Source organism: Metopolophium dirhodum, chromosome 2 (genome assembly GCF_019925205.1).
Source record: "Metopolophium dirhodum isolate CAU chromosome 2, ASM1992520v1, whole genome shotgun sequence".
NCBI classification, from domain to species: domain Eukaryota; kingdom Metazoa; phylum Arthropoda; class Insecta; order Hemiptera; family Aphididae; genus Metopolophium; species Metopolophium dirhodum.
In genome coordinates, this window is record NC_083561.1 from 32869043 (window position 1) to 32879986 (window position 10944).

A 10944-nucleotide genomic window follows, 5' to 3' on the forward strand; every position below is an offset into this window, starting at 1 on the left:
ACATATTTTTTTAAATTTTCCAAAGTGAATGTCAAACTATTCAATTTTTTTTCGCATACCTATTGTTGTACCATAGGATTGTATTCATAAAAATAAAATTTATATTTGACAAAAAAAACCAAGTTTTATGGAATATTCTATAAGACATGCATTTTTCGCATTCTTATAATCAAAATATGCAATAATATTCATTTTATTAAATATAATATGCATTAATATACATACATTTCATCCAAAATATGCAAAAACATGCAAAATAAAAATAACTCCATTTATCTCATCCTGAGGTGATTCTTGGACACAACTGACAAAATCAATAATCAGAAATCACAAAAAAACATGCTGCTGTATATAAATTGGGTATATATGCAAACGAAATATATAAGTAAAAATCATCGGAATATGTTATGTCATTGTAACCACATTTATATATAAACTAGCTGACCCGGCAAACGTTGTTTTGCCTAAGAGTTTTTTTTCAAATTAAGTGGACCCGGTGAACTTAACGCCTTCAAATAAACTCTAGAGTGATAATAAAATTCAAGAATTCCATGTAAATGAATTGTTACAGAAATCATTTGAGTGCATTTTGATAAACAATGTTTTTCGTTTTGTTTTCTGGTGCAAAAATAAACAACGAAGACGGTTTGCCAACACGCGAACTGGCAACGTACAGCTGCACGTGCGAAAAACATGGAAATTGATCCCACAGACTTCCAACAATTGGCCTTGCGATTTATTGACTGTCATCGCAGAAGCCAATCGAACGGGAAACTGAATCCACTTAAACTGAAATGGAAGATCTGTTGGAATGATCGGAATTCGTGGGATAAGGACTTCCTCTCTTTTGAAATTGCCCTTGATGATCGTTGATTGTATTACATTGTTCATTAGTTTCTTGACGGACAATCGTGTACCATTGCACAATTTAGGAGGATTTAGATTCCGCAACATAATAATGATCGATCCCACTTTTACCTGTAAATTATGCGGCGGAGTTCCTGGCACATCAAGTGAGTTCAAAAATTCTGTCAGATAGTTGACCGCTTCGTTTTCGTCGGTCGTGCTGTCAACGGATTTGTACGAACGAAATTCTCCAGCAATTTTACTCTGAATGGTAAAATTCAAGCTATCGACATCCTTATTCCTCGCTGCTAGTATTGCCTGTTCACTCATCCAATCAAGATTGTTATAATTGACCTCAATGCTTGGGAACAATGGCTATGATGATCGCAAACAACGTACAAATTTGATTTTCTGGCGCAGAAACGGTTGCATCGGCGAGTGTTAAGTCCCTATGTGAATCGTTTTCGAGCAAATTCAAGCATTGGCAAGCTTCCCGGAAAGTGGCGCACAGTACACCATCCACAGTACGCAGGGAATTGAAGGATGTTGGGCCCCTAACGTTCACCAAAAGTAAGCGAAGACAGAAGCATTGGTCTTGGCGTGGATGAACTGTGTATATTCGTCCGAGGGAATCAGACGAATAGACATCAGCGAAGCCAGCAACAGCATCACCTTTCTTCCTACGTTGAAACTTCTTTGATGCAGCATTCCATGTATAATAGCGTGGCATTTCTGAATATTGTAAAGTCCTCGCAAACGGATCGCTTCTGCATTCTCTAGGTGAACTGCCAAATGTACGACAGTCGGGTGACGTTCATGAATTGTAAATGAAAACAGCCGCCAAATTTCCTCATTACAACTCACGTAACGTTTAAGTTGGAATTTCATCACCTCATCGTTTGCATTTGGATCATCAATGCCAAACACAGCCATGTCACTCCCTTTGTTCACATATTTGATAGATTTTATGGAGTTGCAATACTCAACATTGCAGTGAGTTGAGAACGTTTTCGACAAAAGTGGACAATATGGAACGATCCAGCGATTATCGACGACGACATCTTTCCCTTTGACTTGCATTATGATTGATCTGCCGTTGTCATCTGGAGAACGACGCCGATACAATGGATATCCGTCGATTCCACTGATTGTGTCAGCTACAAACAGACGCGGAAAACGCTTTGTGCAGTTTCCGTTTTGCATGCACGGTGACCCAGGATTCTGAGCTCCGCAAGGGCCATGTATCATGTTCGTTGTCACAACAGAATGCAGCTCAGGATCTGTTTCTGGATCTGGTGTTTCGGCAGAAATGATCGAATCAATATGATCTGGTCGGACCTTGTCAAACATCCAAAGCAGAATGTGCGCATGTGGTAAACCACGCTTCTGCCATTCAACCGAGTACATCCAACAACGGATTGCGCCAAAGACCTTCTGCTTAACGACGTAATTCATGAGTACTACGATCTTTTATTTGAATACTCGTGCAGTGATGTCATGTCGATCACTTTGTGTTTGTCCTGTCAGCAACTGATTTGTAATTTCGGACCATTTCGGATTGCAAGTAAACGTGATGAACAAATCAGGGCGTCCGTAATTCCACACGTATGTCATCGAATCTTGAACATATTCATGCATGTGGCGCGGGCTTCCAATATGAGTAGCTTGGAGATTAGTCAAACGACCAATGTTGGCCGCGTCTCCTTCGGTAGCGATGGCATTACGCAAGTGGATGTACTCATCTGATCGTAACTTTGACTGATTGAAGCGAATGAAATTGAGACGCTCCGTTTCGACCTTGACGTACATGTCGACGCAGTACTGTTGAAACAACCAGCGATATCTCAATAGATGATTGTCAACATCTTGTCGAATCATCAATCGATATGCATAACAATTCATTGAGCTGACATTTTTATTCGTTTCTTCTCCTGAAATATGAATTCAAACTTAGTTATAGTATGAAAAAGAAATGATGATCTGTAAACAAACCTGTCATTAGGTTGACCATCTTTATATTTAAATAGCCATCCTCTCCTCGACAGATCATCAACGGGTATTGAAGTGTGCATCATATGACCGATGAGTCTCGTACACGCGCTGCAATTGTCCACCATCGCGACGCTTAAGAACAATATCGCGTGATGCCACATTTTCGCCAACAATCACCACTGCGACTTCATTGATAGTGGGAGCATTGAATTGTCTTGCATGACTTCCATTGCGTCTTTTGTCTGCTCTGATAATGATTTTGTGGTCGTCAGAATGCATTGTGTCCAATGCGGTTTTGAACAATCTGACCAATTCATTATGCTCATGCAGAAGAATTTGCAATTGTCCGATTATTTCACATTTATTCGCAGGAAAAATTTAACACCGCTGTTCTAGTTCATTTTCCGAATTACCAACGAAATATTACTGAAGGAACTATGATGGAACTTATGATCTTCGTTTGGTTGTGGTAACAAAGCGCCTGCTCGATAGTGAATTTGTCCTTGAATCTGAATATTTAAATGGTCATTTGTAAAAAAAAAAATGTGTTATTATTACAAACGCCATTACCTTATAACTCGGGTTGTAGCCTGGTTGTTCAACAACTGACGTCATTTGAAAACTACCGTTAAATTTTTGTGTGTTCGCCAGGAAATGTTTTGATTAGATTGTATTTCCATAGAGAAACGAATACAATGGCTCTGGTGGTTGAGCTAAAACTGGTAATTTGACCTTGCCACCAGCGCAGCATAAGCCAAAGAAACTTATAGTGTATGTATTATATAGATAATGAACTGATATCAACACACAAAAAATCTTTGTAAGCGACTGCGGAATCGTATTCGAAAGCAACGCAATTCAAGGCTACATCTGAACTTCTTCTTCTTATATTAACATGTTGTCAAATTTGAGGCAGCGTTTGTGCAGCACGGGCCTGTGTATTATGAGCACGTCTCAATTCATTTGCTTCTGCCCGTTCCTTTTGCGTTTGACATTATCACAGTTTCTTGCATTACGTGTACGCCTTCCAATGTTTGTTCTTCTCATAGGAGGCATGATTCAAGCATAAAAATTCTCTCCAAAACACAATACAGTCGTTTTTGATTGAAAAAATTCATAAATAACATATGTTCCAAAGTATAATGAATAATGTGCCAACTATTATATTTGTTTACTCTAAAGTTATAAGTGTCTATAATCAAAAATGTATATCAACCAGAATATAAAAATATATTTTTTTTTTTGTATTTTTTTTTCAATTTTTATCGATATTTAAAATCGATTTCAAGCCCTGCTATTATCGATATTTGTATTATTATTATTTATATTTTTATCTGCTAGAGGGTGCCACTGGCGTAAATCAGTTTTTGTCTCTAAATATTCTGAACACAGGAGTTAGATCCATAATTTATGCTATAAACCCGCTCCCCGACATTCTCTATCATTTAAAAAAAAATCAAATAAATCGGCCCAGCCGTTCTCAACTGATGCAATGTTATACATTTTTGTCTCCTTTTATATATATAGATTATGGTGTAACGATTCGCAGTTTACTGACTCGTCATTTATGTCACACTCGGCGAATTTGCTTAGGTAAACAGAAAACAGGAACGTAGAGTACGAGCATATATATTATTGGCATAGCAGCCAGTCGAGTTTTGAACCGTGAAATAGAGACTATACATCAGTCTACTATAGTCATATTTATAATATTATTAAACGTAATTAATTGATTAAATTTAAGTATATAATAACGTACCTAATAGTTAAATTATAATAATTCAGTATTGTTCAACTCGTACTCCGCTACTCCTGTTATCTTCAATATACTACCCTTAAGAACAGGGTTACTCAGGTGATTGTGTATTTTATTGGTTATAATATTATAATTATTTTAGTCTTGAATAAAACATTGTATTCGTTGCTATATCGTGTTAATTGTGTTAGTTTATGAACGCAGGTCATAAGTTTCTAGGACCTGTAAAATATAACTCAGAAAACTTTATTTATATCAATTCAACAACCCGGATCTAAGGACCGGTTCGTGTAGTGGGAATAGCCAACCAACTACTCCTTAACTGGATAGAGTTAGGTATAAATATCGACAGCCACTGGGTTTGACAGCCGAGGAGGTGTGTTGCAATTTGGTGGAGGCGCCGGGCAAATATTTAACAAATATTTAATCCCCCATAATTGTTCATAATTACTAGCACAATTATATCGATTTTGGTACTTATCAAGGAACAGTTTGCGTCTTTGTTTGTTTAATGACAATATTTAATTTGGAAGCCACATTATTTATTATTTTCAAAAATTTTAATTTAAACAATATAGTATAATTATAAAAATCTATTTTTTTTTAGCAAATGTTTAAGTATTATTTTAAAAGAGCGGGTAATAATCAAACCATTCATATTTCTCAACGTACTTGGTCAATTTTAAGCTTGGATAAGTCTATAGATGTCTGTAGTTTAACGCCAAACGTATGTATATCTTATATTAAAACAGTTAAGTATTCAGAGATCGCTGAAGCTTTTTCTCAGAGTAGGAATATAAAATTACCCAGTGACGTTATAGAAATCGCTAAACTTGACTTTGGAATTCTTTTTTCGTTAGAACTTCCAAGTAAACTCAAAAAAGAAGAATTTACACAGAAGTCGTTAGAGGAAAAGATTGAATTACTTTCTGTACCTAAATCCTTGTACCTTTATTATTTTTTATCTAAAGACGATCTAATACAAATTTTTAAATAAGGAATTTTCAAAAAATAGCGAAACCGTAGAATTACGACTTTTAGTAAGATCTATTTTAAACAAAAATCAAAGTGAGGACGATAACGATAGTGATCCAGATTTTATACCTAAACCTTTTAATATTGAGCGGAGATCACCTGTTATAACGCGTTCAAAAAAGAGGGATACTGATTTAGCTGACCCAATTAATATTAACGATAGACTAGAAATTGTCAACATGTCCAAACCAATTTTTTTTAAACCCGAATTTTATAGTGGCGAACCAGACGAATGTGTCAACGAATTTATTGAAAATTATAATTTAATATCTGTGGCTAATGAGTTGTCTGATGATAAAAAAATAATGTATGTCCCAATATATCTCAAAAAAAGCGCAAAGGCATTCTATCAAAATTATATCATAAATAATCCTACACCAACATGGAGTCATTTTGAACTAGCACTCAAGGAATATTTCATTTCACCGGGGAGGACCAGAATGCTTAAAGCAAAATTAACAAACAGAAAACAAACAAGAAAAACAGTTTCGCAATTTCTAGCGGATTTCCAATTATTAGCCCATAAAGTTAACCCTAAAATGACGGACACGGAAAAAATTGATTTAATATTGGAAGCACTCCCACCCGATTTTTATAACCCAGTCGCATTAATGAATAATCATACACTCTCGGACTTACAAAAAAATTTGCGTAAGGTAGAATCAGCAAAAGCAACGGTAAATGAACGAAATAACACTCATAATTTTGATGCTCTTAAAGCAGAAATAGAATCTTTAAATCAAAAACTGGTAGAACAAAATGCTTTTGTTGCTAATCAATTATCATATAATAATAATGGCTATACAAATAATAATCGCAATAATTTTAAAAGATATAATTATAATAACAATAATAACAATAAATATCAGAATTATAATACAAATAGAGAAAGAAACTTTAACGACTCAAATAATTTTAAGAATAATAAATTTGATAGAAATAATTATTACCAGTCAAATGAAAACTTTAATGGTAAACAACATTTTAATAACAGGCAGTTCACGGATAATCAAAATCGTAACACAGGTTTTAAAAATAATAATAATTTTCAACAACCACATACCATGAATAATGTTAATAAAAGTAAATTTTATAATTCACTACACCAAAGTTTTGATAATAAAAAGTTTAATTATTCAAATCAGCATTATAAGCCAGATAATAATATGAATAATCATAATCAATCAAATCACTTACCCGAAAACACCAACCAAGGCCCTTACTCGGGTCAAAATAATGATCCATCGAATAAAAAAACATTTAATAATCAAAAAAACATGTAAGTCGTGAGGTAGACATTAGGCTACCTCCTGACAATTTTATGAAAAATCCTAATTTTGACGCACTTAAAAATTCAAATGAAAGGAATGCTGAACAGATTTCTAGCTGTACTGAGAATGTTAACGAGGTACCTATTCCAGCTATTAGATTAGAAGTAGTTGGATTTATAAATAATAAAGAAACCCCTTTCATATTAGATTCAGGTGCAACTATTTCTGTTATTAACATCGAACAAGTTCAAATAAAAAATGCCTTTATCGATACAAAAAATGTTAGAGTTCATACAGCTAATGGCTCGATTCTAAAAGTAGAAGGAAAAATGGATATTAATATACTATTTCACAATTTAATTTTCCCAATCCAGTTTGTATTAGTTTCTAATCTTGCTGGACCAGCGTTACTTGGTACAGATTTTTTGAGTAAATATAGAGTACAATTAGATTTTTTTAATAAAGAAATAGTTATGTACAAAAATATAAATAATAAAGTAAAATTTAAAATTGGAGCTAAAAATGATATTTTAAATATTTGTGAAATTTTAGACGATAGTTTTAAACAACATAAAGAATCTACAGAAACTAAGGAAAATAAAATCAAAGTAAATACTAGAAATACCAAAGTAAATAATTCAATTTTAAACGAGCAAAATGATAATATTATACTGTTAAAAAAATTAGCTAAACAAGTTCATGACCCTTATGAAGAGTGGGGGGATTATAATAAAAATATTATAGAAAAACATTTTGAAATAAACAATGTAACTCTATGTGAAACAGATAAAATTTTTAATAGTAATAAAATAAATGATACTTATGAAACACTAAATAAATCAATAACTTCTTTAGCTTCAAAGTTCGTTAAGCTTGAGAACGTACCATCGGATGGTAATTGTGGTATAGCGCGTGTATCCCTACTCGAGGATGGAACGGACAAGGCTGAAGAAGAGGGTACGGAGACAGGTGGTGGAGGTAAAGTGGGATGTGTTTCGTTTGATGAATCCAAGGATCTTCAAGCTCTTACCAACAGTGACATTTAAGTGGTGTTTGAAGGAGAGTGTGGGCGATAGAAAGAAGCCTTTGATAAGATGGACGCGAGAGAGGGGGGAGCTGCCAAGGTGGTATGAGTGTAGTAAGGGGCTACGTTTCCTAGAGAAAGTCATAGCGTGACATTTGTCCAAGTTGAGGGGCAGGTTAAGGTGACGCGTCCAAACGAAGAAATCATCCAATTCGGCTTGTAATAAAAGGCAGTCAGAGGGTGAGTCAATTTTACAAAAAATTTTTATGTCATCCGCAAATAGGAGAACCTTGGCAAAAGAGAAACACTTATCTATGGAGTTTACAAATATTATAAAAAGAAGAGGACTCAGATGACCTCCCTGTGGAACACCAGAGGAAATTACTGACAACTCTGAAACGGCTCCTTTTAGTTTAACAAATTGTCTACGAGATGTTAAGTAGGATGCGAACCAGGAGATGAGTGGTTGGCCGATACCGAGCGAGTCAAGTGTGGCAATGAGAAGTCCATGGTCTACTGAGTCAAACGCTTTCTTGAAGTCAGTAAAGATTGTGTCAACTTGACTATTTGCTTCAAAACTGTTTAGTATGTAGGTGGTGAAAGAAATGCTACTGGTGATGGTTGACTTGTCAGGACGGAAACCATGTTGAGAGTCAATAACTATGTGATTGAGGCTTCTTTTAATACAGGAATAAACAATGGATTCAAGGAGTTTGGCCAGGTGAGGCAAGATAGAAATAGGTCTATAGTTGGAAACGTCAGAGCGGTCACCAGCCTTGAAGATGGGGGTGATAGAACAGGTTTTCCATATATCGGGGACAATGCCTTCGTCTAGGGAGCGTCTGAACAGGATGAAGACTGGAGGGGCAATAGCATGCCGACAACTATATAGTAGACGAGCAGAGATGCCGTCTGGCCCGTTAGAATTATTATTTTTTAGTGAAGCAAGTGCAGAATGGACGTCATCAAGACTGAAGTGGCAGTTTGACGGTAGATAATATGGGTATAGATTATCTAAATGGGTACTAGATGGTGAGGGGAGAGGAGGCTTGAAAACGGATAGGAAATATTTAGAGAATAGATTTGCTGAATCAACAGGGGAAGAGGCTGATTCGTCATGGAGATGAACAGTAGAAGGGATTGGAGGGTTAGATTTTAAATCTTTAGTAAATTTCCAGAAGTGAGAAGAATTGGTTGAGATGGCATTTTCGGTCTTTTTGATGTAAAGAGAATAATCAAATTTGGACTGACGTTTACATTTGGCACGCAGTTGAGAGAATATCGTATAGTCAAGAGCAAGGTTGGAACGTTTGAAGGTTATGTGAGCACGTTTCTTGGTTATAATCATGTTTTTGAGTAATGGGGAAACCCAGCGAGGAAATTTAGGTGTTTTAAACAATGTGAGTGGGATAAACTTATCGATTAAAGTAAGAAGGGCGTCATTAAAAACGGATGCGGCATCGTTAATGGAGTAAGCAGAGAAAGTAGACTTCCAATTAAAAGAGTTGAGGAAGTGAGATATGGAGGAGTAATCACCAGTTTTGAAGTCGTAAAATGAGTGGAGCTTGAGCAATGGGTTCGGCATTGAGAGATAGACTAATGAACAAGGGAGGGTGGTAAGTGTCCGGGGCAAGGACGGAAGTATGAGCTCTAACAACTGACACTTTGCTAGAATTAGAAAAGACTAGGTCTAGAGTGTTGCCCCTGCTATTGAAACAGTAGTTGTGTTGGAAGAAGTTTAAGAAGGAAAAAGAGTCGGCAATTGCATTAGATAAAGGAGATGAGCAACCAGAAGCAGTGAGACCAAGATTGTCGGACGACCATGAAACCTGAGGTATGTTATAATCACCACATAATATAATAGTATTAGGCTTGAGTGTCGTTACTAGATGTTCGACGCTAGATAGGTGCAATTCAACTATAGAGAGTGGGGAGAGCGGTGGAAGATAAGTGGATCCTATTAGTATAGAGGTTGAGTTAAGAGTGATTGTAACAAATAGTTGCTCTATATTATTTACGTTTAAGGCCACAGGGAGGGGGTTGAATTTGGGTTTGATGGCGATGAGTACTCCACCTCCCCGAGAGTGGGGGCTATTTTCAATGTTCCGGTCAAGTCTAAAAATGTGAAAGCCAAATAGGCCAAGCTCGGAATCAGAAATGTCGGAGACTAGCCAAGTTTCGGTGAGGATAAGAATATCGTAAGAGAGAATTAAGGGAAGGGAGCTCCTAAGATTAACCAACTTAGTCCTAAGACCACGAACATTCTGGTAGTAGATGTTTAAATTAGACATATGAATAATGTTGCTGTTACATAATAAAGGTGGGGTAGAGACATTTTTTTTTTTTTAAAGACATAAATTCATTAACAAAGTTATCACAAGAAATAAAACTATTATAACAATTAGAACAATTATTAGTAAAAGAAGAATGGAGTCTTGAGCATGAGGGAGATAAGTAAGCAGGTAACTGGTGAGATAAGGCAGGGCGGCAATCAGTTAGTTTTTTGGCTTGGATTTGACAACGGAGGGAACACCATTTATGTAAGAGATACAGAGGTCTGATTCCCCGGATTGTTGACGAAGTTCTAATTCGGCGTGGGATGAGCGGAGTAGTTGTCGCTCGAGAGTTGTCTTGTCACGGACTATGCGAAGGTTGTCAGGTAACTTTAGGCCAGTATTGATCGCCGAGCGGTAACTACGGAGAAGACTGGCGGCTTCGTCTTTGGTAGAAAAAATCATTTTCAGAGGCCTTGGTTTGCGCGAACTGGGACCACCCAAACGAAATACCTTAAAGTTATTGGACACTGGTAGAGAAATGGATTCCAGAACTCGAGACACCTCGGCGTTGTCGTCAGCAATTCTTAGCGCAGCAGAAGCAGAGCGCGATTCAGTAATACCGTAGAGAATTGCACTGAAAGCGCATTTATTGCTCTCAGAGTTTTCGCGAAGCAGCTGAGCAGCGAAGGCGGTAGTTGTTGGGGTGGTGGATCCGACATCAAGGTTGTTGAATTTAGTTTTGAG

General features: G+C 36.3%; 2 protein-coding genes across 2 annotated transcripts; one reads left to right on the plus strand and one right to left on the minus strand.

Annotated features, from left to right (window-relative positions):
- Positions 1 to 540: 540 nt before the first annotated feature.
- LOC132938901 (uncharacterized) lies at positions 541 to 1176 on the minus strand. The gene has a single exon (XM_061005890.1). It carries the CDS (start codon positions 1174 to 1176, stop codon positions 541 to 543), a length of 636 nt encoding a protein of 211 aa, XP_060861873.1.
- A 4632-nt stretch (positions 1177 to 5808) lies between these two features.
- Positions 5809 to 6912, plus strand: LOC132938584 (GATA zinc finger domain-containing protein 15-like). Its single transcript, XM_061005501.1, has one exon. It carries the CDS (start codon positions 5809 to 5811, stop codon positions 6910 to 6912), a length of 1104 nt encoding a protein of 367 aa, XP_060861484.1.
- The last annotated feature ends 4032 nt before the right edge of the window (positions 6913 to 10944 follow it).